The sequence below is a fragment of the Anguilla rostrata genome, chromosome 10 (genome assembly GCF_018555375.3).
Source record: "Anguilla rostrata isolate EN2019 chromosome 10, ASM1855537v3, whole genome shotgun sequence".
In the NCBI taxonomy this organism is placed as follows: domain Eukaryota; kingdom Metazoa; phylum Chordata; class Actinopteri; order Anguilliformes; family Anguillidae; genus Anguilla; species Anguilla rostrata.
In genome coordinates this window covers 20,866,701-20,893,994 of record NC_057942.1, presented here as the reverse complement: position 1 = coordinate 20,893,994, position 27,294 = coordinate 20,866,701, and the positions used below count along the sequence as shown (strand labels likewise).

The window sequence follows — 27,294 nt, the reverse complement described above, 5'->3', positions numbered from 1 at the left end:
GGTGTTGTCGCACCTCTAATTGTAGAGAAGCACATAATGCTGACTTTTGTAAAATGTACAAGACACTGAATTTGTGCAGCCAAATTTAGGAATTATGTTTAAAATGATAGGATGGGATGTCAATAATGCTGTAGTTATATAACTAATTTGTGACAGTATTTTGTCATTTTTGGTTGTATAGGAAGAATTAACAAAACAGAATGAGGGTCAAGAAGAAGAGTCACAAACAGCGTGCCCTGGACAGGAGGTATTGCATGCAAAGAGCTCGGAAGCAGGCAATGGAGCTACTCATTGCAAGAGGGAGCTTCCATCAGGGGGACATTCGTTATGGCACAGCTGCAGGAAAACAATGCACCTGCAATGTTTTACAGTTTTTTTTGTCGGCACGGGAGAAGCGAGTGAACACTACAGACATTGATATAATCCTGGAAAATGGTTAAAGATTGTACAAAACTGCAGAAATGTTCAAGCACAACAGCAGAATATTTAATGATTACAGAACACCCTAATTACATTGACTTGGAAGGTAAGACTTATGTTTTGGAGAAACTGCATCCCTTTGTTGGTGGCTTAGCTGCAGACATGGATATGGCAGATGTAAGTGCGAGCATGTATCAAGCCTCAGTGTTACAGCCATTCATGTTTGTCACAGTTGGGATGGGAACACCAAGCTACACAACTGGTCTGCTGTGCGAAGTACTATCTATTTGATTGTCACAGCAGAGATGAAATGGGGATGAGCACAGAAGAAAGACATGCTGTTCTTATGGAATTCAAAGATCTGGAAGGAGTGAAACAACACATTAAGCAGTTGGCATCATCTTTACATATTCCCAGGAATCCATTTTAAATTATTCCAGTTAATATCACCCCTGGAAAACCCTAAACAGGCATGCACCACTGAAGGCAGTGCTTCAGTGATCAAGCATGGCGGAAGGAACTGTGTAGGGCAAAGAGAGAAGAAAGTGTAGATGCCTTATTTGGAGGATCAATCAATCAATCAATCAAATTTTATTTGTATAGCATATTTTACAGCAGTTGTCACAATACGCTTTACAGACAACCCTGGCCTAAACCCCCACAGGAGCAAGCCTAAGGCAACAGTGGCAAGTAAAAACTCCCTGTAGCAGATGGGAAGAAACCTTTGAAGGAACCAGGCTCAAGGGGGAAACCCATCCTCTGGTCGGCTCAGGGTGCCGACTGGTGACCAACATGTCAGTCAGTTTTATAGGGTTTATGATGTGGCTCAGATGATGGGTGGGGCCGGGTAGCGGTGATGGGGAGCAGCAGGTGGTGACAGATGTGGGCAGGGTGGAGTCAATGATGAAAGAGGGGCTGGACCGCAGAGGTGGGGGAGACCCGACAACTCTCAAAGCATCCAAACCTTGATATCTACAATACAGGCCTCTAAACGTGAAAGCGGCAGTGCTTCGCCAGGTTTCATTGAAATATAAATCTGTGTATTTTCCGCATAACAGTGGAACTCTACGCCATGTGCCTGGATAATATTACCAAGTGATAGCATATATAGCGAGAAGAGTACTGGTCCTAGTACTGATCCTTGGAATACCATATTTCATTATTGAGGAGCTGGACTCTTCTTCTTTTAATTTGACAAACTGTTTCCTGTCACATAGGTATGATCCAAATCATGCGAGTGCCTGTCCATGAAGTCCAACACAGGCCTGGAGTCTGTCCAGTAGAATTCCATGATCAATTGTGTCAAAAGCTGCACTCAGGTCGAGGAGACCAAGAACCGACACAGAGATACGGTCGACTGACAGTAGTTTGAAATAGGTCTATAATTTTCAATTTTATCAGGTTCTAGGTTTGGCTTCTTCAATAATGGCTTAATAACTGCCACTTTTAGTGACTCAGGTACATATCCTTTAACTAGGGATGTGTTAATGATTTTTAGTATGTGCTGGCCTAGTACCGGAAATAGTTCTTTAACCCAATTTGAAGGAATGGGTTCGAGTAGACGGGTCGTCGGTTTTGAGGACATAACTAGTTTGGATAGCTCATCCATGCTAATGGGCGTAAAACAGTTTAGTACCGCTGTCTGTAAATCTTCCTGTTGTAAGCAGGTGCAGGGCTGTTTATTAATATGAACAGGAATAGTGCATGATGGAGACAGTTTGGATATCTGTTCTCTAATAGCCTCAATTTTCTGATTGAAAAAGTTTATAAAGTCATTGCTGCTAAGATTGGACGGATAAGTTGAAAACTCTGATGATTATTTTTTAGTTAATTTATCCACAGTACTAAATAGAAATGTTGGGTTATGTCTGTTTTGTTCAATTCGTTTTGAGAAAAAAAAAAGGATTCAGGAAAGTAATTAAAAAGTTATCAAAGACAGCAGTAAAAGGAAGGCAGCACTGCAAGCAACAATGAGTAGAGACAAGATGGAACAAAATAATGAAAATGACAGAAAGAAAGAGACAGAAACGAATGAACTATGATGCAGAAGATAAAGCAAGATTTGCAGAAAATGACAAGAGAAGAAAAGCAGCATCGCGTAGTGCCATGAGTCTGGAGGAGAAGAGAAAAGTTGCAGAAAATGATTGCACAAGGAAGATAAAAAAACAGGCAACAAATGAGTAGTGAGAAGAAAGCATTCTTAGCAGAACAGGATAGGATTAGGAAGCAATCTCAGAGGCAGACAATATGCAGAGAAGAAAAGATGAGGGAAGCACGGTTGAAGAAAAATAAGCGGCACCCATGTACAAGTTATGATACAATAAGAAAGTTTTGGTTGCACAAGAGTGCCTGTGACGGATAAATAAGTCTCCGTTGATTCTCCACCCCAATGTTGCATCCCACCTCGCTATGAGGAAGCAAGTGGAGGCGCGTATCTTCAAACACATTTCAAGTATTAATTTCAATGTCCACAAAATATGTTTCTTGTTTCTGTATGTTTATTGTTTCATGATCAATGTAATACAGCTGTCTGACCCACTTATCACAATAACAAGTGTAGCACAGTGGGTAAGGAACTGGGCTTGTAACCAAAAGGTCATAGGTTCGATTCCTGGGTAGGACACTGCCGTTGTACCCTTGCGCAAGGTACTTAAACAACATTGCTTCAGTATATAGCTGTATAAATGGATACAATGTAAAAATTTTTAAAAAAATGCTATGTAAAAGTTGTGTAAGTCACTCTGGATAAGAGCGTCTGCTAAATGCCTGTAATGTAATGTAATCTAACAAGAACGTTATCGGAGGCGCTAGCTCCGTGTCGGTTTACATATATTCAAACATTTTGTATTTACCGTTAACATCTGCGAACTGTCTAGTTACATTTCAGCGGGTGCACACACTAACTTGTAGACTATTCAGTGAGCCAGGGTAATTTTCTGGTTAACAAACATCCATTTACATCTGTTCAGTTCCTCTCACCTCATTGTCTGTCACAGTGTTGGGGGTCAAAGGTATGCGCTGCGCAGTCGCTGCCTTATGCATTGTGGGTAATGGAGTTTTTCACGCAGTTCTCATGGAGGAGGATACGCAATGATTGTTTGGTTAATTATAAGGTTTATATTGTTTAGTAACATGTTTGCCGGCTAGTATTATTGTTTATTTTCATGTTCGGCATATGCATGATGAGATTAATGCATTTATTACCATTTTTGTCTTAATTGATTATTTTCCTTAATGGTATGGTCTGAGGGGGGAAGAGCCTATTAAAGCACCTCAGTCAGTTCAGTCAAGAGAGGCTGTGGGTGAGAGAACACCTAGATGAGAGCCTAGTACAGAGAGGACTAATTGCCTCATGTTTATGTATTTTTGATTTCTTTTGTAAATATTTGATACTTTATTAGTTTTGTACAGCACGGTTAATAAATCTGAGCACTTTTCACCCTATTTCTGTTGTTGGCCTCCTGTTTGCTGCTCGTCATCCTCACAAGTGGTGTCAGAAGTGGGATGCGCCTGCAGGAGGCTTGAGGACACAGAAAAATTATTTTTAAAAGGGTATAAAAGAAGATGACCAAGTATGTGGCTAAGATCAACTGGTGAAAAGAAGATGGCTGAAGGAGGTTCGAAGCCCCCATCCCAACAGCAGAGGGTGCTGTTGTGTCGAAAGACAAAGATGTTCGGGAGCTGTCCATGATGTTCCAGTCCTTCATGCACCATCAGCAGGCCCGAGACGATCAGAGGGACAAAGAAGCTGAGCACCAGGAGAAGAGATGGGGCCGCCTCCAACACCAGTTCCAACAACTCCAGCACTGAACTGGCAGGTTTGCTCAGAAGTCGGGGAAGAGGAAGAAGAGGAGTGGGCACAGCCAGAACGCGGGCATACCTCTTCTCTTCACAAGTCCCCAAGACAGCAGCCAGTGACATTCAGGGAACCCAAGCTGCAGAAATTGGAAGATGGAGACGATGTTGAACATTTTCTCGTCACCTTTGAACACATTGCTCGGGCGTACAGGTGGCCGAAGTATGACTGGGCAATACGGCTTATCCCTTTGCTAACAGGGAAAGCTTGTTGCGCCTATGTAGCTATGGACTATGACGACACGTTGAACTATGATGAGGGTGAAGCAAGCCATCTTGTCCAAGTACAAAATCAACACAGAGACCTACAGGCAGCAGTTCAGATCCACAGACATCCGACCAGGGGAGACGCCAAAAGAGGTCTACGTCCGACTGAAGATGCAGTATGAGAAGGGGATCCAACCCAGCCGGCACTCCAAGGCGGAAATCGGTGAGATGATCATCCTGAAGCAGTACCGGCGGATGCTGAACCCCGAGGTGCAAGTATGGATCTGACAGAACAACCCAGAGAGCGCTTTGGAGGCATCACAGCTGGCTGAGGCTTTCGTGGTGGTCAGGAAGCGCCCAAAGAACTACCACTTCGCCTGGAATAACAGCAGTGGGGGTAAGTCGGTTGGGAAAAGGGGGGAGTGGTCTAGGTTTAAGCCTAACAAGTCCGCCAGAGATTATTCGCCCTCACATAGTCCCAGTTCTAAGCCTACACCCAAAGAGTACCCACCATCACACAAGCCCAGCCCCAGAACGTGCCATAATTGTGGAGAGGAAGGGTACCTTCAGTACACATGCCCAGTCAAGAAGTCCAAACCTGCAAATATGTGCTATGTTCCCAGGCCCGAGTCAGACAGGGAGGGAAATAGTGTAGAGCAGTTAGTTCCTGTTGTGGTAAATGGTCAGTGTTTAGAGGCCTTAGTTGACACAGAAAGCTCTTAGATTCCTGTCAGACAGGACAAAGTTCAGCAAGACTGGTGGAATGTTGGCTCTGGTGTTGGTATTCGCTGTATTCATGGGGATGAGAAAGCTTACCCCACCGCTGATGTCTATGTTGTTGTACAGGGTCAGTCATACTTCCACAGGGTAGGAGTGGTTAAAGATCTGCCTTATACTGTTGTGCTGGGTCAGGATACCCCCATTCTGTCAGAGTTGGTGAGTACAGGGAGGCCGAGTTTGGTAACTGTGAGCAATCTGGTAATCAGATTCATAACCAGATCATGTCCAGGTTGACCACCTACCCTTTCCACACATCCTAGATCCATCCAAGACCAGGAAGCAGAAAAGGATGGAGAAGTTCAGAGGCACTGTGAGGCAGAGTAGCGAGTCAGCCCTGCCCGAGCCATTTCCACCTGTAATCTGTGACACCCCAGTGGACATCGCTCAGTTGCAGAAAGAGGATGTTTCACAAAAACCCCTTTTTGACAAAGTGTCTACTGATTCTGAGAGTCAGCATGAGCTGAGAGGGGAAAGTTTTTCCCTGAAAGGTGATGTGTTGTACCACAGACAGGGGGAGACAGAGCGCATTGTGCTACCCAAGTCTTTGAGGCAGACAGTTCTGGAAGTAGGCCACTCAGTTCCTTAGTCAGGGCATTTAGCAGCACAGAACACATATGCATGCATTGCTGCTAGATTTCACTGGCCCAACATGTACACCAAGGTCACTGCATACTGTAAAAGCTGCCCAGAGTTTCAGATCACATCAGACAGAGGCCCTTCACCTGCCCCGTTACATCCATTGCCACTTGTAGAGGCACCCTTTGACAGGATAGCTATGGACATAGTGGGTCCCTTAGAGAGGAGCAAGTCCGGCAATAAGTACATCTTGGTCATTTGTGACTATGCAACCCACTACCCAGAGGCATTCCCCCTCAAACAAACAAAAGCCAAATACATTGCCATATCACTCATTCAGTGCTTCTCCAGGGTAGGCATACCTAGGGAGATTCTTACTGACTGTGGTACCAACTTCCTATCTAAACAACTCGCTCAGGTCTATAGGCTGCTAGGGATTAAGGCTATTAAGACCACTCCTTACCACCCTGAAACTGACGGGTTGGTTGAACGTTTCAGCTGCACTACGAAGACCATGCTGAGGAAGTTCATCAACGAGACAGGGACGGATTTGGCCTTACCTCCTCTTTGCCTATAGGGAGGTTCCACAGGCATTGACAGGGTTCTCCCCCTTTGAACTTTTGTATGGGCATATGTCAGAGGAACCCTGCATGTCCTGAAGGAGTCCTGGGAAGGGGGAAAGCCAGACAGCCAGAGTGTGGTGACACACATCCTCCAGATGAGAGACAAGCTGGAGAATATGACAGCCCTGGCCTAAGCAAGCATGGAGGAAGCCAAGATGAGGCAGGAAACCTGGTATGACAAGAAGGCCAGGTCTCGCACGTTCACCCCAGGTCAGGAGGTCTTGCTGCTGCTCCCAAGCAGTGAGAACAAGCTGCTAGCAAAGTGGCAAGGACCTTACAAGGTTCACCAGAAGATGGGCCCAGTGACCTACAAGATTGCGACACCCGACCGCCAAAAGCCATTCCAGACCTTCCACATCAACCTGCTAAAAGAGTGGAAGCCACATCCAGAGCCGGTGAGCCAGCAGCTGTACGTGAGAGCCATTTGGGAGGAGGAAGAGACGGCTGAGCAGTACTTCCCAACAGGCAGTGGGGCATCGCCATTTGACCTCACACACCTGTCCACTCACCAGCAGAGGGAGCTGAAGGCAGTGTTGGTGCCGGAAATGTTTCAAGAAAGACCTGGATACACGGCACTGGTGCAACATAAGATCCACTTGAGGGAAGATACACCAGCGAGGCAGAAATCTTAAAGGATCCTGGAGAGGTTGTTGCCAGACCTGAGGAAAGAGGTAGAGCTGATGCGCACTCTGGGGGTCATCGAGCCGTCCTCCAGTGAGTGGTGCAGCCCAGTGGTGTTAGTCCCCAAGAAGGAGGGGAGCATCCGCTTCTGCATTGACTTCAGGCACGTCAACACCATCTCCAAGTTCAATCCATATCCCATGGACTAGCTCATCGAGAGACTAAGGAATTGATGAGCTCATCGAGAGACTGGGGAAAGCCAGGTACATCAGCACCCTTGACCTCAGTAAAGGGTACTGGCAGGTCCCATTGTCACCAGAGTCCAAGGAGTACACGGTATTCCGTACTCCCTTTGGACTGTTCCAGTTCACCATGATGCCATTTGGGTTGCATGGGGCCCCAGCAACATTCCAACGGCTCATGGACTAAGTGCTTTGGGGGATGAACAAGTACACCGCTACCTGGACGACATTGTCATCTTCATTGCCGGTCGTGGGAAGAACATCTGTCCCATCTGCAGCAAGTACTGGCCAAACTCCAGGAGGCTGGCCAGACCCTCCACCCCTGGAAATGTAACTTTGCCCGCAAGGAGATGGAGTACCTGGGATATGTCTTGGGTAATGGACAAATCTGCCCACAGGTGGGGAAGGTGGAGGCTATCCTTGCCTGCCCTACACCGACGACTAAGAGGGAAGTGAGGTCTTTCCATGGCCTGGTGGGCTGGTACAGGCGGTTTGTCCCTGATTTTTCAGACAGGGCTGCTGCTCTGACCGAGCTGACCAAAACGTCTGGGGACAATAAGGTGAAATGGACTCAGGATTGTGAAAGAGCCTTTCAGGACTTTAAGAGCACTTGTGCAAGGAGCCCCTGTTTCAGAGCCCAGACTTTGATCAGCCGTTCACAGCCCAGACTGATGCCTCCGGGGTTGGTCTTGGGGCTGTTCTTTTGCAGGGAGAGCCAGGTGCCTACCACCCAGTCACCTACATCAGCCGGAAACTCTATCTGAGAGAGACCCGGTATTCAACTGTGGAGAAGGATTGTTTAGGGTTAGGTGGGCACTGGACTCCCTAAAATACTATTTGTTGGGCAGAGATCTCATGATTGAGACAGATCACCGAGCACTGCAATGGCTGGTCAAGATGCGGGAGACTAATGCACGTATCACTAGGTGGTATTTGTCCATCCAGCCATATCGGTTTATGATACGATACCGTTCTGTTGTTGGCCTCCTGTTTGCTGCTCGTCATCCTCACAGTGCCTCTCCCAAATATGAATGCACATATTGCCATCGGCAGGTATTGAGTGGATATGCAAAACCTGTAATAACTATCTTAAGAAAAGAAAGATGCCTCCACATAGTGTTGCCAACAAACTGGGTGTAGTGGATGTTCCAGAAGAAATCAGCTGCCTTACAACACTTCAATGCAGACTTCTTGCTAAGAGACATCCTTTTATGAAAATTGTAGCACTGCCTAGGGGTAAGCAGCCAGGGATAAGAGGTGCAGTAGTGAAACTGAAGAGAAAGCTGACTTACAAGAACCATGTTTGTTATCAGAACATCAGACCTCATTGCATAAAGACAGCCTTGAGCAAGCTAAAACGGGACAAACACATTTTATACTGGGACACCATAGAACCAATCCTGGGAGGAGCACTGTGAATCTAAGGATCCTGAGACTTAGCAGCAGTTAGTTAGGCTATCCACACACAGGGATGCAACAGGGGAAAACAATACTGGAGAGACTGACACCAGCTCCTAAGAGCATGATGAAATTCTTTCTGGAGAAAAAACAAATTACACTGAAGAGAGTGAAGAAGTAGACCAGGAGTCAGATGTGAATCCTGTAGCGCAACTGCGAGGTGTGCAACTTGACACGTGTACAGGCCCCTGAAAAAAGCCTTAACTCTGACAGTATCTACAGCATTGCACCTGGTGAAGGAAGGATACCTGTGGCAATAATGATGGATGAACACTGTGAAGAGCTGGCCTTCCCTCAGCTGTTCCCCACTGGAGAGTTTGGCTTCCAGGTACAAAGAGCAGTGAAGCTGTCAGCCACAAAATACTTCAATGCACGTTTGCTGAACAAAGATCCCAGGTTTGCACAGAATGTGGAATATCTGTTTTTTGCGCAATACATTACTGAGTACAAGCATGTCATGGGCTGTGTCCCAAACCGCATACTTCCATGCTCTGAGTGCGCATAGCGAGCATGTCTCCATCTTGGAGTGCGAGTCCAAACTGAAGTTCGGTAGTGCGGAGCACGGATAAAGTACCCGGATGCGCACTCCATTTGATCAAAATTTGAAGTGTGCATCCGTGCATGCTCCGACTGGGAAAAATACCATAATTCCTTTCGCGAAAACGGTCAAAAACAACGGTAATGGCGGATGACAATCTAGTATAGGCTACTCTCTCGGATTGGAAACTGAAATCATGTCATAGGAAAATGGTACACAGGAGTTGGTATATAAATAAAGTGGTACAGTGTTAATGAATAACGCAATATGTAAAGTATCAGTAGTTTTTTTTCGTTTAAAGATATGTACTTTTAACGAGTGTAACTAGCTATATTGAATACGTGCTAATCGGCGGGTACCGTTTTGAATTATAAACTGACGTTTTATCCTCGCCACTGCCCATCTTTTCATTTAATTTGAAATACACCCCTTGCCTATGGAGTAGCCACTACAAACATGACCGGCTCCATAAATGTTGCCTAACTGAGTACTCAGTTGTTCGCACACAGTTGGTATACAGCGCGAAAATAATGAAAAAACAGACACGACTGTTTACGATGAAATGGCAACTTTATTATGGGGTTGACAGTACGCTGAAAGCTATCTAAACTGCAATTAATATTTTTGTAAGAGGGAAGTCAACCTGGGACCCAGAAAAGGCTGGCATTTGAACGAGCCGGCACGCTGGGACTCATCCTGTACTTCAAAGGACCCGAGAGCCTTGTGGTAAAACAATAAGTTACTCGGACTTCCTCTGGTTGAGCAGGCCATTGGCTCTCTGGACTGTTACCCTCTGGACAAGACTGAGATAAGGGGAACTGGACTGGTTGTTTATGGTTGTGTGAGCAAGCCGTTGGCTCTCTGGAATGTTGCCATCTGGACACAACTAAGATAAGGGGAACTAGTCTCTTTGTCTAGGGTTGTGGGTGTGTGTGTGTTGGGACCATTAAGGGTGAAAAGGTCATCAGGCCTCTGGCCAAATGGTGGGGCAACTGCACGGGACAGTACCACAGTGCCCTTATGTGGGCCCCTCTGCCATTACACTTTTTATTTCTTTTCTGGATCTGGACTCTAAACCATCTGTTTATCATATTCAAAAACCCCGTAAAACCTTACAAACCATGCACATATTTTCATTATATTACTGTATTATGCCTTATGTAGTAATAACATGGATTGCATGTAAAATGGTTCAACAAAAGGGTATTTTCATGACAACTGCACCATAATATTACATCCCCTGGACATGTTTGGTATGGGCGTATTCAGGGAAATTCAATAAATTGAATGAAATATGTTTCATACCAAATAACATTTAATAAAACATAGTTTCAGAAACTCAGGGAAAAACTATCACAATGGAATGTCCTCTCTGGTAATCATCTCCTTTTCCCAATTTCCCCAATTATTGTTTTAACAGCAGCCTCCAAATGGTGGGGGCCGAAATTCCAGATTTGACTCGGCCAGGTTAATTTATGGCAATGCCGCCTAGACCAAACGCGGGATTTGGCTTAAAAGGAAGGGAGACAAAGCAATCTGGGAAGATTGTAATCGACTTCCCACATTGCACATACTCTGTGCTCTGTGTGTAGCTAGTGTGGCGTGGATCGGGGCATGGCTCCACAGTGCCCCTCCCAGCCTTATAGGCATCAGCCGAAACCTGCCACCAGGCCGCCTCTTCAGGACCTAGGACAGCGCCCAACTAGGAAGCCCAGCCACAGGACCCTGGAGAGCGGCAGAGTGAACATTCCTCAACTCCCTCATTGGCAGGCAGCACACCTGTAATCAATGAGGCCACACAGCTGCCGCCACTCCAGGGAGATGGCTGGGGGCTCAAAAGGAGGCCGTTTGTCTCCCTTGAGGAGAGGGGTTTTGGGCGGCCGGAGAGCGGTGAAAACTGTAAAATAACTTTGTTCCTATTTTTGCAGAATCCGGCGGAGACACAGGCCAACATCCCTCTTCCTGCGTTGAAGAGGGATCCCCCCAGCGGTCTCCCGGACACCGTTATTTATAATTTTGTTCGCTTTACTTTAAGTTAATTTCCGACAGGAGATTTTGTTGTTGAGTTTGGTTTGGAGTTGTATATATACTTTTGGTTAATAAAAGGCCCTGTTGGGCTATTTTTCCCCAAACCTCCGGTCTGTGCATTTCTGTGCCGCCCCGCCTGCACCGTCACGCCCCGTGCGGTGCCACAGTGGTGGAGAATGCGGGCATAGGCACGGAGTAATAGCAGACTGCAGCTAACTACCTCGAGCTCAAGCATTACACTCGTTCTTGCGGTAGAATTTAAAAAAAAAAAAAAAAAAAAAAAATTTTTTTGTTGTTTGTTCCCCCTCCCCCTTCCCCGTTAGTCTTGTGTTCCCCAATTTAGCTGCAATATGGAGGACCTCTTGCGGGCGCTCGTGGAGGCTAACCTGGGACAACAGCAAGCTGCCCAGGTCATGGCTCAACAGGTCAGCCGGCTCACCGAGGTGGTCCAGGCTCGCGACGCATCGGCCGTGCCACTCCCAGTTGGCAGAACAAAGGCTAAAGACGTTCTGACAAAGATGACTGAGGCCGATGACGTGGAGGCCTACCTCCACACCTTCGAGCGGGTGGCCGAGCGCGAGTTATGGGACCCCCGGGAGATGGCCGACACCCTCGCTCCCTTCCTCACCGGCAAGGCCCAACAAGCGTACCAAGACCTGGGGGCAGCAGAAGCCCAAGACTACCACAGGCTAAAAAGGGAGATACTAGCCAGAGCCGGTGTATCCCCCACATCCGCTGGACAACAGGTCGCCACCTGGGCCTACCAACCGGGGGTCAACGCGCGCAGCCAGATGGCGTCACTTCGGAGGCTAGTTACCCGTTGGCTCCAACCCGAAAGCCTGTCTGTGGGGCAGATCCTCGACCGGGTCGCCATGGATCGGTTCCTCCGGGCGTTGCCATATGAGGCGAAGAAGCTGGCTGGGCAGCATGCTCCACAGAGCCCGGAAGAGCTGGTGGAACTGGTGGAGCGAGTCGAAGCCACGCAGGAGATGCTGAAGGCAGGATTGACCGAGCGCCCCCTCTTCCGTCCCCGGACTGGAGGTGACCGGAAGCCGACCCCACCAGACTCGGCCCAGGCCCGGGGTCCAGGCGACCACGGCGGATATGCGTGGACGTCCCACTTCCCGTTTCCGTCTGGAAGGGGAGGGAAAATGCCCACCCTGCTGCCCACCTCTGGAAAATCGCCCTCTGATGTGTCCATGCCCACCGACCCGGCCCCCACTCCAGCTCGCTTGCCCCATGGACGGAGTTGCTTGGCTGCGGAGCAATTAGAAGCCCACCAGGTGACCCCGCCCCTCCGCTGGCCGGTGACCATTGGTGGACAACCCTGGGAGGCCCTTCTCGACTCCGGGAGCGCAGTCACCCTGATCCAACCCCGGGTGCTCTCCAGCAGTCACGCCACGTCCTCTGGAAAGCTGTCTCTCACCTGCGTCCATGGAGACGTACACCAGGTTCCGGCAGTTGGCTTGGACGTGCAGAGCGACAGAGGCTGCTGGGCAGTCACGGCCGGTCTGGTGCCAGAACTCCCCGTCCCTCTACTACTCGGCCGTAATTACCCTGGCTTCGACGCCCTGTACCAGGCCGCCAGAACCGTCCAGAGGGGGGGCAGAAGAGCCCGACGGAAGGGAACCGGATCAGGGTCCCGACGAGCCAAACCCCGAGTCCGTCCATCAGGCCAACCCTATGCCGCCTGGCTCGGGGAACGAGTTGGAGTAGGCGAGGCCGCAGAAGAAGCAGATGGGGAAGGTGAGCCCTTACTTCCTGTAACTTTGTCCAATCTCCCTCCCCAGGCACAACGCAAAGGACAGTTCGGCACAGCGCAGGTCCAGGACGACCGGTTGCGCCACTGCTGGAGCCAGGTTCGGGTCCTTGAAGGGGTAAAGAGGGGAGAAGGACCCCTGGAAGCAAACTACTTTTCAGTGCAACAGGGACTGTTGCACTACCACACCACGAGAAGGGGAGAAGTCCGGGAGCTGTTGGTCCTACCCCACCAGTACGTGGCCACCGTCCTACAGCTGGCCCACACACACATCCTGGGAGCTCACCTGGGCATGCAGAAGACCCTAGAGCGTGTGGCAGACCGCTTCCACTGGCCAGGAATGCGCAGAGCGGTGGAGGATTACTGCCGCAGTTGCGAGGTGTGCCAACGCACCTCCCCGGTAAGGCCACCACCCGCTCCTCTAATCCCTCTCCCCATCATAGAGACCCCCTTCGAAAGGATCGGCCTGGACCTGGTCGGACCCCTGCCAAAGTCAGCCCGGGGACACAACTACATCCTGGTCATCCTGGACTATGCCACTCGCTATCCAGAAGCTGTGCCGCTCCACGTCGCCACCTCCAAGGCCATTGCTCGCGAGCTGGTGCACCTCGTCAGCCGGGTCGGCATACCAAAGGAAATCCTTACGGACCAGGGCACCCCGTTTATGTCCAAGGTAATGGCAGACACATGTCACCTGCTGCGAGTACAACATCTCCGTACGTCGGTGTATCACCCGCAAACGGATGGGCTGGTCGAGCGGTTCAACCAGACGTTGAAGCGGATGCTCCGGAAGATAGTCGCTGCTGGCGGCAAGGACTGGGACAAGGTCCTGCCGTATGTGCTCTTTGCCATTCGGGAGGTGCCCCAGGCTTCCACTGGCTTCTCCCCTTTTGAGCTGCTGTATGGGCGGCGGCCGAGGGGACTCCTGGACCTCGCCAAAGAAGCCTGGGAGGAACAGCCATCACCGCACCGGAGCCTGGTCGAACACGTGGAGGAGATGCGCACCCGAATATCAAGTGTCATGCCAGTGGTAAGAGAGCACATGGTGGAAGCTCAACGCGCCCAGCAGCGGACATATAATCGGCCCGCTCAACCCCGAGAGTTCCGGCCAGGTGACCGTGTCCTTCTGCTGGTACCCACTCCTGAAAACAAGTTTCTCGCCACATGGCAGGGACCCTATACTATCAAAGAGCGACTGGGACCAGTGAACTACCGTGTTGACCAGCCCGGACGCCGGAAACCGCAGCAGGTGTATCATGTGAATCTGCTCAAGAGGTGGGTAGAGGGTCCTGCAGCAGCAACGGCGGCGATGTTCACCACAGAAGAAACAACCCCTGCGCCCCGGGAGACTGTGCGATATGGTGCTGACCTGAGCCCCCGCCAGGTCCAAGAGGTGAGAGAACTAGTTGACCAAAATCGTGATGTGTTCTCCCCTCTCCCAGGTCGTACCACCTTAATGGAGCACCATATTCGTACACCGGAGCGCACCGTGGTGAACATACGCCCGTATCGGATCCCGGAGGCACGGAAAGCGGCCGTCGTGGAGGAGATTGAGAGGATGAGAGCAATGGGAGTCATTGAGGAGGCCTGCAGCCCTTGGTCGAGCCCCATAGTCCTCGTGCCCAAACCCGATGGCTCCCTGCGCTTCTGTAACGATTTCAGACGCCTCAATGCTGTGTCCGACTTCGACGCATACCCCATGGCCCGGGCGGATGAGCTACTCGAGCGACTGGGTGAGTCCCGCTTTATCACAACACTGGACCTAACCAAAGGTTATTGGCAGGTCCCCCTCACCCAGTCAGCCAAGGAGAAGACTGCCTTCACCAGCCCGGTGGGCCAGTTCCAGTATCGGGTCCTGCCGTTCGGGCTCCATGGGGCCCCTGCAACGTTCCAGCGCTTGATGGACATCGTACTCCGGCCACACCAGCGCTATGCAGCAGCCTACTTGGACGACGTGGTAATCCACTCCTGCACCTGGGCCGACCACCTGATTCACGTCCAGGCTGTTTTGGGGGCGCTGCGACAAGCTGGCCTCACCGCCAATCCCGCCAAGTGCTGCATAGCGCAAAACGAGGCACAGTATCTGGGCTACACCATCGGTCGGGGCCTGCTCAAGCCCCAAGAGAAGAAGGTGCAGGCCGTGAAGAACTGGCCCCGGCCTACCACCAAGACCCAGGTACGTGCCTTCCTGGGGCTGGCCGGGTACTACCGGCGTTTTATCCCTCATTTCTCCTCCACAGCCGCAGCCAGCACTGGTGGCGGTTCGCTTAGGGGGGAGGAATGTGGCGTGGATCGGGGCATGGCTCCACAGTGCCCCTCCCAGCCTTATAGGCATCAGCCGAAACCTGCCACCAGGCCGCCTCTTCAGGACCTAGGACAGCGCCCAACTAGGAAGCCCAGCCACAGGACCCTGGAGAGCGGCAGAGTGAACATTCCTCAACTCCCTCATTGGCAGGCAGCACACCTGCAATCAATGAGGCCACACAGCTGCCGCCACTCCAGGGAGATGGCTGGGGGCTCAAAAGGAGGCCGTTTGTCTCCCTTGAGGAGAGGGGTTTTGGGCGGCCGGAGAGCGGTGAAAACTGTAAAATAACTTTGTTCCTATTTTTGCAGAATCCGGCGGAGACACAGGCCAACATCCCTCTTCCTGCGTTGAAGAGGGATCCCCCCAGCGGTCTCCCGGACACCGTTATTTATAATTTTGTTCGCTTTACTTTAAGTTAATTTCCGACAGGAGATTTTGTTGTTGAGTTTGGTTTGGAGTTGTATATATACTTTTGGTTAATAAAAGGCCCTGTTGGGCTATTTTTCCCCAAACCTCCGGTCTGTGCATTTCTGTGCCACCCCGCCTGCACCGTCATGCCCCGTGCGGTGCCACACTAGACAAGGAAGATCGTAACTGACTTCCCACACTGCATTGTGTTCTGTGCGTAGCTGAACAGGGAAGATCGTAATCGACTTCCCACACTGCGCAGGCTCTGTGATTTCATGTGTAGCTAAACAGGCTGGGTAAGAACTTCTTACTCTGTATTTATATTTTAAAACCTTCCATATTTTAAATTGATTGTGAATTTGAAGCTAATGACCTACCTGCCTGTTAAATAAATTCTTCTTATTTTTAACTTGCGTGGTCTTCATGACTCTAATCCATTTTATCTTCTTTTCAGCCGAAATTCCGATTAAATACTCAGTGGGACAATTATGACTAGGACCTACTGATCAGGGGTCTAGTACAGCGAACGTCTTTAGTGAGGTCCTCAAGTTAGACAGGCGACCACGATCTGCCCGCTAACAGGATTGGTGTTGTATTGGTTCTGGTGTTTTGGCTTAAGAGGATCCATGGGCGTTATACGCCGGTTCTTGTCAAATCCACCTTAAGGAGCCCGATAAATGCGCACTGTCCTGGGCTCATAACTATCTATGCACAAAGGAAGGCATGTATTATGGTGGTCAGCCTCCTACCTTCTGGGTGCTTCACCGAACTGAGATTTAGCAATAGTGCTAATCCCAGGAGCATATATTGAGGAATGATGGCACAAGACAGAGTCGAGTGTAACCATTCCAGGCTCCACGTATAGTTAAAACCAAATTTTAAATTCTAATTTCATTTGGAGTCAGATAATGGCAAGAGTAAACCATAATAACTGTTACGCTTACTTTCTGTGGTCATAGATATATTTGATGCATTGTTCCGCTTCTTTGTGAATATTCTGATGCTCCCATTGGAATATTGACAGTCCGGCGACAAGTCAGATATATCTCTGATGACAACATAGCCCCGTTGCAAACGGAGAGTAACAAGAATGTTACTGGTCCGTTTCAGGCCAGTCTTAAGCGAGATATGGAGCAGCGCATTCATATCTGATCCGTGGCGACGGATCCAGTGCATTCTTAAGTATAATTGTGCCCTGTTCTTATGAACAGAGGAAAAATATATAACATCTCTGGTTTTGACTAACACCAGCCAAGGGAAAACACTGTAAACACCTCACAGCTAGACCAATGAGGGTTTGTAGCTGGAGGGGAAGGTATCGCGTGTTCTCCCTTGGCTGGTGTGATTCAAAACCGGAGATGTTAGTTATTTTCCTCTGTTCGTAAAAACAGGGCACAATTATAATTAAGAATGCACTGGTTCCGTTGCCACGGGTTAAATATGAAGGCGCTGCTTCATATCCCGCTTAAAGCTGGCCTGAAACGGATCAGTAGCATTCAGGTTACTCTCCGTTCGTAAATGGGGCTATGTTGTCATCAGAGATATATCAGATCTGTCGCCGGACTGTCAATATTCCAATGGGAGCATCAGAATATTCACAAATACGCGGAACAACACACCCGATCTATCCGTGACTACAGCAAGAAAGCGTAACAGTTACTATGTTTTACTCTCGTGTTAATCTGACTCCATTTTACATGATAATTTAAAATTTGGGTTTAACTATACGTGGAACTTGGGAGTGGTTACACTCGACTCTATCTTGTGCCATTATTCCTCAATATATGCTCCCGGGTTTAGCATTATTGTTAAATCTCAGTTCGGTGAAGAATCCAGAGGGTAGGAGGCTGACCACCATAATACATGCCTTCCATGCCTGGCTTACATGGATAGTGCATAGACAGTTATGAGCCCAGGACGGTGAAGAATCTATCGGGCTCCTTAAGGCGAATTTGGGGAGAACCAGCGTACAACGCCCATGGGTTCTCTTATGCCAAACAACACCAGAACCGATCCCACCAATCCCTTAGCGGGCAGATCGTGGTCACCTATCTAACTTGAAGACCCCACTAAAGACGTTTACTGTACTAGACCCCTGATCAGTAGGTCCTAGTCATAATTGCCCCCCTGAGTATTTAAACGGAATTTCGGCTGAAAAGAAGAGAGTCATGAAGACCACGCAAGTTAAAATCAGAAGAATTTATTTAACAGGCAGGTAGGTTATTATCTTCAATTCCAAATCAATGATAAGGGTTAAAAACATAAATACAGAGTAAAAGAGCACAGAGTATGCGTAGTGCGGGAAGTCGATTGCGATCTTCCTTGTGAATCTACACACACCACACAGATTATGTGTAATGTGGGGAAGTCGTTTACGATCTTCCTTGTCTATCTCTACACAGAACACATAGCCTAGTATGTGCACTGAGGGAAGTCGATTACGATCTTCCTCGATTGCTTTGTCTCCCTTCCTTTTAAGCCAAATCCCGCGTTTGGTCTAGGCGGCATTGCCATAAATTAACCTGTCCGAATCATAAATCTCTAATTCCGGCCCCCACCATTTGGAGGAGGTTGTTAAAACAATTGGTGGGGAAATGGGGAAAAGGAGATGATTACCAGAGAGGACATTCCATTGTGTTAGGTTTTTCCTGAGTTATTGAAACTATGTTTTTTCAAATTCTATTTGGTATGAAACATATTTCATTCAATGGCTTGATTTATTGTGAACATGTACATTCCAAACATGCCAAGTGGATGTAATATTATGGTGCAGTTGTCATGAAAATACCCTTCTGTTTAACCATTGTACACGCAATCCATGTTATTATTACATAAGGCATAATACAATAATACAATGAACACATGTGCATGGTTTGTAAGGTTTTCTGGGATTTGTAAATAAGATATACAGATGGTTTATAGTCCAGATCCAGAAAAGAAATACAAAGTGTAATGTCAGAGGGGTCCATATGTGGGCATTGTGGTACTGTCCCATGTAGTGCCCCCACCAGGTGCCGGTCGCTTCACGCTTTACGACCCCAAAACACCCACACCCACAACCACAGACAAAGAGACTAGTTCCCCTTATCTTGGTTGTGTCCAGGTGGTAACATTCCAGAGAGCCAAATGGCCTGCCCATTCAGAGGAAGTCCGAGTGACTTATTGTTTTACCACAAGGCTCTCGGGTCCTTTGAAGTACACGCTGCGTCCCAGCATGCTGGCTCGTTCAAATGTCAGCCTTTTCTGGGTCCCAGTTTAATTTCCCTCTTACAACACGCTGTGCCTCCCCCACCAGTTACAAACCCCCATTGGTCTAGCTGTGAGGTGTTTACAAAAGAAAGTTGGCAAAGCTACCTGGGACCACCAGAAAGTTAGTGGCAATTGATAAAAAACCTGGTCTGCTGAAGGAGTATCGGCTAAAGAGTGACCCACGGTACACAGGAGGACTGCCAGAAACTTTAACTGTAGCAGTAGGTGCCCGAGTTATGCTGACCAGAGACCTAGATGTGACAGACGACCTAGTGAATGGGGCATTGGGCACTGTGGTGGGTTTTATAGAGTATGTGGCTGCACGCTGCCAGCCCATGTGCCAGCACCCCATACCAGTCTGCTCTCATCCCCGCAGAAGGCACTTCCAGCGACGTGGCCCCCCATGACGACGGAACCTCTCCAACCTGCTACGTGGAAGGCTGACTTCATTTCCGCCTATGCCTCCCTCCTGTCCCTTCAGTTCCTTGCCCTCACCGAGACCTGGATCACACCAGACAACTCCGCTACTCCTGCTGCGCTCTCGTCCTCCTACTCCTTCTCCCACACCCCCTGGCCAACTGGCTGTGGTGGTGGTACTGGTTTGTTGATCTCCTCCACTTGGAAATTCTCTGTTCTCCCCCTCTCTGACCTGTCTATATCCTCTTTTGAATACCACCCTGTCTCTATCACCTACCCTACCAGCCTCTATATTGTTGTTGTTTATTGTCCTCCAGGGCCCCTGGGAAGTTTCCTTGATGAGTTAGACACCCTGCTCAGCTCCTTCCCTGAGGACGGCACCCCGCTGATCCTCCTGGGAGATTTCAACATCCACCTAGAGGCCTCCCAGTCTGCTGCCTTCCTACCACTACTCCACTCCTTTGACCTCTCCCTGCAACACTCCCCCCAACCCACAAGGCAGGCAACCTCCTTGATCAGATCTTCCTGAGGAACTGCTCCTGCTCTAATCTCACGGTTACCCCTCTGCATACATCTGATCACCACTTCATTTCCTTCTCCCTCCCTCTTGCTCCCCATCCTCCCTCCCCTCCTCCCACCCCCACTGTCACAATCCGTCATAACCTGCACTCCCACTCACCCTCTTCTCTCGCTCCCAGAGTCACTGCTTCCCTCCCCCCTCTTCAGTCATTCTCCAAACTCCCCACTGACACTGCATCCTCCACCCTAATTTCATCTCCCTCCTCAGCACTTGACTCTCTCTGTCCTCTTGTCCCTAGGCCAGCACACTCATCCCCTCCCAGTCCATGGATGTCTGACACCCTACGCACCTCCAGGGCCAGCCTCCACGCTGCTGAGAGGAAGTGGGGGAAATCCAGGGACCCATCCGACCTTTCATCCTATAAGTCTCTCCTGACGGCATTTCTTCTGCTGTCACTGCCGCCAAGACAAATTCCTATCAAACTAAAATTCATAACTCCATTACTAACCCTTGTCAACTGTTCTCCTCTCTCCTCAGCATGCCTCCTCCCACACCTCAGTCCTCCTTCGCTGCAGATGACTTCGCAATTTTCTTCGATGAGAAGACTGCAGACATCCGCAGCTCCTTTGCGACCACCCCCCTCTCTGTTCCCTCCCCCCTCTTCATGCCCTCCCCCTGTTTCTCCGCATTCTCTTCCCTCACAGACTCTGATGTTTCCCAGCTCCTGATCTCCCAACGCCCTACCACCTGTGCTCTTGAACCTATCCCCTCATCTCTCCTCCAGGCAATCACACTCCTCCTTGTCTTCTGGATGTTTCCCCTCATCCTTCAAGAGGGCCCACATCACCCCACTGCTGAAGAAGCCCACTCTAGACCCCTCCATCACCCAGAACTACCACCTGGTATCTCCCCTTCCTTTTTTATCCAAAACAGTTGGGTTGACTGTCCGTCTGCCCCATTCTCGTGAATGCGATATCTCAGGAACGCCTTGAGGGAATTTCTTCAAATTCGGCACAAACGTCCACCTGGACTCATGGGTGGACGTTTGTGCCGAATTTGAAGGCTCAGTCCTCGATCCCCTTCTCTTCTCCCTGTACACTAGATCCCTTGACCCTGTAATCTCTGCCCACGGTTTGTCTTATCACTGCTATGCTGACGACACACAACTCTTTCTCTCCTTCCCATTGGACACACAGGTCTCTGCTCGCATCTAATCTTCATTCCCGGTCTAACCTCTCCCCTCCTTGATTTCTCCATTTCCCTAGGGGACACCTTAGTGACGTCATCACCCTGTGCTAAGAATCTCGGAGTGGTGATGGACAACAGGCTGTCCCTCTCCAAGAACGTCATAGCGGTAAGCTAGGCATGCAGATTCTTCCTGTGCAACCTCCAGAGAATCCGTCCCTTTCTCACCACCTACTCGACCCAGCTCCTGGTCCAAGCAATGGGACTGTCCTGCCTGGACTACTGCAACTCTCTTCTGGCTGGCCTTCTGGCATCTGCTATCAGACTCCTGCAACTTATCCAGAATGCTGCAGCTCGTCTAGTCTTCAACCTCCCCAGACACTCCCACGTCACCCCCCTGCTCACTACCCTCCACTGGCTGCCTGTTGTGGCTCGCATCAAATTCAAAACATTGGTCCTAGCATACCAGGCAGTCCAGGGGGCAGCCCCAGCTTACCGCCATAAGATCTTCAAACTCTACATACCAGCTAGTCCCGTCCGTTCTGCTACCTCAGGATGCCTGGCACCTCCCCCTCTTCGCACTTGCGCTTCCCGGTCACGTCTCCTGTCTGTTCTGGCTCCATAATGGTGGAATGACCTTCCTGTGGAGGTCAGAACAGCTAATCCTGATCACCTTCAAGCGACGAGTGAATACTCACCTCTTCAGGTTGCACCTCTCCCCAACCCTCCCTACCTCCCTGTAGTCTCTAATTGGCTATGTAAGCTTAGGTATGTAGCTAGGTAAGGTGTTTATTTTTGTTTATTTTAATTATTGCACTTGTGCCTACTTGTTTAATTATTGCCTGTATTATTTGCATAGACTGCTTTTTTGTTGCTTTTGTTTGTGTCCAACAGATTAACCCTACAGGGTCCAAGTTAAACTACGCGGCCGTTCCCTGCACTTGGAACTGTACATCCCTCTAGGGTTTTCAACACACTTGTCCCTGGTTATGGTTAGACACTTTGTTGTATGTCACTCTGGATAACAGCGTCTGCCAAATGCCTGAAATGTAATGTAATGACCAGGTTACTAGTGCTGAGGCAAGACAGGCAAACTCCTTCAACATAAGCCAACATCCACAAGCTGTACCCATCACAGTAATAGATGTGAAGTTCTCTATATCAGGGAAGAAATCAGGAATGGAGATCACCTGCCAGCAGTTCCCCCTGAAACTGAGTTGGGCCACCACCATACACAAGGTACAGGGGCTGACAGTGCAGCAGATTGTGGTGTCCATGCAGGACAGGACGTCAGATGGCCAGTGCTACGTGGCTATCAGCAGGGTGCCGTCTCTTCAAGGTCTCTTTCTGCTCAACTTCGACAGGAAGAAATTGAAATCCAGTATTAAGGTGAAGTCAGAGTTAGATCGGATGAGACAAGACATGCAGTTGTGCACATTTCACAAATAACTTGAAGCAGCACTGAACACAGACCCCACTACTCATAGCTGTTCAAAACATCCGGTCTTTACCTGCCCACCATGCAGATCTTTTGTGCCTACCATTCCTGGAGGAGTGCTCAGCAGTGTGCCTTACAGAGACATGGCTCACATCAAAACACACATCCAGTACATATGCTGTCCAGAACTTTCAGCTTGTACGAAAAAATCACCAACTGGGTAGTGGTGGAGGAGTATGCACCTATGTCAACACATTAGTACAATGTCAGACATGTGAACTGGCTTTGGATGACACAGGTGTAGAATTCCAGTGTGTTAACATCAAGACCCCAAACCATGCTGAACTGTGTATTGTAACTGTGTACAGACCACCCAGCTCCTCAATGACTCTGTTCCACAACACATTTAACAACTTAATACAGTTCATCGGTGCAACTGGCAAGCCATCAATAATTGTTGACTTTAACCTTGACCTCCTCACTGAGCACCATTCTGCGCTTTCAACAGCATGCGAAATTCCCAACTCATAATGGTGGTTCCTTACTAGACCATGTGTATAGCAACCAAAAATCCATGTATGGCAAACTGCTTCTATTACAGTGACCATGATGGGATTTGGGTTGCTGTTCTATGAACAAAATGACTTAGCTCATCCAACACCTGCCTTCAATCAGCTCATCACCTCTCCAGTATTTCAGCCCTGGCTCTTCACCCATTCATCGCAAGATCGTTTTCTCAGCTACAGTGGTAAGCAAACCTCCCTAGTTAAGTATATTTGAAAACTATTCCTTTTGTTGTTGTCTAGCTTGTTATTCATTGTCTTTCCTCTTGCCTCAGCTTTGTTGTTCTTGTTCTGCTGTATGTCTATTAGTGTGTAAGTTTATTGAGAAAAACAAAAAACAGAGTCAAATTCCTTGTGTGTTCACATGCTTGACCAATAAATGTGAAATATGGTCACAATCTCCCCTTCTGTTCCTGAGTTATGGCATTGAATAATGGCCAGAAAAATGTTTTTGCAGAACATTATGATGTCACAGTGAAGTTGACCTTTGACCATTTGGATATAAAATGTAATCACTTCATTTTTTGTTATCATTTTATCGTATTAGACATTCGTGTGAAACTTTGTCATAATTAGCATATGAATTCTTGAGTTATGGCCAAAAATGTGTTTTGTGAGGTCACAGTGACCTTGATCTTTTTACCTTTGACCACCAAAATTGAATCAGTTCATCCATGAGTCCAGGTGGACGTTTGTGCCGAATTTGAAGAAATTCCCTCAAGGCGTTCCTGAGATATCGCATTCACGAGAATGGGGCAGACGGACAGTCAACCCAAAAACATAATGCCTCCAGCCAAGGCTGTACTGTCGCGGAGGCATAAAAAGGAAAAACAGATGTTGTGGTTGCGATCGCAACGATCAACACAATGCACACAGCACTCATACACTGTTGTACTTCATATTCAGGGAGATGGCCAACTACTTGCAAGTTAGATGACATGTGTAGCCATTTGCTAAAACGATCGCATTTCAGGCTGGAAAATAACCCATTAAACCAGAGAAATTGCGGAGGAGTTGTCTTAGAATCTTTATCGCCACAGAATGTAGCAAGACTGGCAGCGTTGGCATAGCAATGGACACTGTAACAAAACTATAAGTACGTCACATGGCTATAACAGCTGTTTCAGAGTGTCATTACGTCACCCAGATAATTTTTGCAGCAGACACCGCCAGTACTACACCATTTAAGAAGTGGCCAACCAGTGGCAAAATCATGCAGTGGCCTAAGGGAGATACCTGGTAATACTGTGCCAAGTTTCATAGGTTTTGACCATTAGGCCTGATTAGGCCAAAACTGAAGACGGAAGAAAATGGCCAATCTCATTTCCAAAATGGCGGCAATCCACGATAGTGGCAACAAGTAAGGTACAGATATATGTCCCAGATAGTCCCAGATAAGGAAATAAATAACTCAAGTTTTAAATCTAAAAGTAAACAGTGATTTTTGGTCTATTTCTGAATTTAAATTCTACTCTATAGTGGCACCATGTGACTGAATTGGGCCAATAAATTAGGGCTGGGCTCAGGTTCTGAGTTCCAATTGAGCAAAATTTCACAAATTTACAATCAAAACACAGCATTTTTGCAATAAACCACATCAATTTTTATTGGCTCTTTTCATTCCCTTTAAGAGCCACGTGCAGGGTGAGTTGCCAATTTCAGTAGTTACTGCTGCAGTGGAGGACATGGATAATGATACAATAATGTTTCTCACAAGATGTTCTTTTGCAAGAGGTGCAGAGTTGGCCTGTCAATCTTTTATTTCTTCAAAAATTGAATTGAACAAATCTCATAAACAAGAGAAATTTGTTCAAATGTATTCAAATTTTCTTCCATCAGAGTTATAATATTGCCTAAATGCTTCTTATGGGTCAGTTTTTATTTCCCATAAAACCTGTAGCTTATTAGCTTCAATGCTCTATGCTATAACTAAGACATTATGACAACAGTATCTTGACATTTTATTAAACAAAATAAAACCAGGGTAGATCATAGAATGCCAGTGATCTTGTTCACAAAAGTAAAATGTCTCACATGTTGCTAATGTGAAAAAGAAAATTTAAAAAATTAAAAATTTTTAACACAGGAGTCCATCATCCACAACAATGGCATAGCCACCATATCACAATCACACAGTAGGTTTGCATTTTTCACATTATATTCCTTTATATTCTAAAGATATTACAAGTTAATGTTGGGATGTTTTACATGAAAATGATTATGGATTGCACCTTTAAGAGGTTTCTTCAAGATTGCACATGTAAGTGTCCCTCAATAAAGGCACTGTCACCTAAATCCCTTGGCTTTTTTGGACTTTTGATCCATCTCCTCTTCCTCCTCAGTAGAAATATACTCACTCACTGACTCTCTCGTGCTGGCTGAAAATGATTTCCTCATCTACAGTGGGCTCCAGAATTATTGGTACTCTTAATAAAAATGAAGAAAAAAGGCTGCATATAATAAATGACACAGATAATAATCTATATGTTATGTTCAAACATATGGGAAAACTATATACTTTTATTTCAATACATTTACTCTCATGCTTCAATGTTTTTTTTATTAAGTAATCTATTTTTTTTCTGAAAACCATAGGTGCCATATTTATTGGCACCCCTAACAATTATTGTAAGTAAAATCAAACAAAATGAAATTGGCAATACAATTTTACTTAATTTAGTTCATCTCAGTCTAAAGGAACTATATTGTGTCATTCCATCACGTCCAGTTTCACTAGAGAATAAAAATGAGGTAACAAGCATACAAAATCCCTTTGTCATCCATCAGCATGGGAAAAGCCAAATAACTGTCAATTCAGAAGAGACCGATGGCAATTTACCGTCACAAGTCTGGTAATGGGTACAAAAAAAGACATAAACAGTTAAACATACCACTAAGCACTGTAAGGGCAATAATAAAAAGGTGTAAAACATATGGAATGGTTGCAAATTTGCCAGGAAGAGGAAACAAGTTAATGGTGTCCCCATGGACGGTGAGAAAAAATGGTGAGGGAGGCCATTAATAACCCAAGGATCACTGTTTAAGAATTGCAGAGATTGGTTTGTTTCTTGCGGTCAACAAGTCATAAAAAATAAAAAAAAAACATAAAATGGTACCTCCATTCCAACTAACTCTTTGGAAGGGTGGCACGAAGACAGCCCTTACTGAGCACAATGAACAAAGCCAAGAATCTGGAGCTTGCCAAACCTCATTGCAATTATGACTGGAAGAGAGTGCTATTGTCAAATGAGACCAAAATTGAACGTTTTGGCCATACACACCATCGACATGTTTGGCGGCAAAAGAGGAATGCATACAGGAGAAGCACCTCATACCTACTGTCAAATATGGAGGTGGGTCATTGATATTTTTGGGGATGTTTTGCTGGCAGAAGTCCCGGGGCACTATTTTATATCAATGGCAATTAATTCAACAAATGTCACCTAGATACTAATACCAGACAAGACTTTTGATAAATGATAACTTGATTGGGGTCTATAGAAAATCACCACTAGCTTACAAAAAGATTTCCTTACTCTACCCTATTGACCTGACTACATAGACAAAATAATTGTATTTAAAACCTGATGAAACAGTAATTTATCCAATGCCGCAAGCCTACCATTGTTGGCAATAAACAAAAAAGAACCTGACCTTCCTATTTGATTTCTGGTTTAAACATCCATGCACAGTATGCTGTTTATAACCAACAGTTTTGAGTTTTGTTCCATGAATATTAACGATTTATGCAGTTATTTTTTGGTAACTCTGTTATAAATGTCCCGCACATACTTCGGACTACATTGACGTTTGTTTAGATTGTACACAATCAAACTTAATGTGATTTATTGTAGCAGACAAGTGCTCTTTGTAGTGTAAGACTGCTCAATTATGTTGGTACCGTATAGACTAATACATACAGGAATTTGTAATGGGTTTCACTCAAATGCTAATCATTTCATTACATATATGTTTTATGTTGATATTAAAATGAAATGGTTGCTTAAATTGCATTTATATGCGATCCTGTATAGTGAAGAATACAGGACCACAATGCAGTATAAGAACAGCCATAAACAATTAAAGGAGTAACATGGCGGTT

At 47.3% G+C, this 27,294-nt stretch overlaps 2 protein-coding genes across 8 annotated transcripts in view; both read left to right on the top strand.

Annotated features, from left to right (window-relative positions):
• LOC135233747 (uncharacterized) overlaps window positions 1-27,294 on the top strand; it is a 789,909-nt gene that overhangs the window by 308,237 nt on the left and 454,378 nt on the right. The gene's annotated exons all lie outside the window — the stretch shown is intronic.
• LOC135233680 (uncharacterized) lies at window positions 10,919-22,640 on the top strand. The gene is made up of 10 exons (XM_064297484.1): window positions 10,919-12,631; window positions 12,929-15,532; window positions 15,721-15,795; window positions 19,446-19,662; window positions 19,804-19,984; window positions 20,305-20,388; window positions 20,791-20,908; window positions 21,307-21,360; window positions 21,935-21,959; window positions 22,357-22,640. Exons 1-10 carry the CDS (start codon window positions 11,699-11,701, stop codon window positions 22,638-22,640), a joined length of 4,575 nt encoding a protein of 1,524 aa, XP_064153554.1. The 5' UTR covers window positions 10,919-11,698.

What these genes read in the sequence shown, in the direction of transcription:
- LOC135233680 (XM_064297484.1), top strand. Translation starts at nt 11,699, where the DNA reads ATGGAGGACCTCTTGCGGGCGCTCGTGGAGGCTAACCTGGGACAACAG. An exon ending in CTCCACGCTGCTGAGAGGAA is followed by an intron (nt 20,389 to 20,790) that starts GTGGGGGAAATC and finishes TCTCTCCTCCAG; the next exon opens with GCAATCACACTCCTCCTTGT. An exon ending in AATTGGCTATGTAAGCTTAG is followed by an intron (nt 21,960 to 22,356) that starts GTATGTAGCTAG and finishes TCTCTATATCAG; the next exon opens with GGAAGAAATCAGGAATGGAG.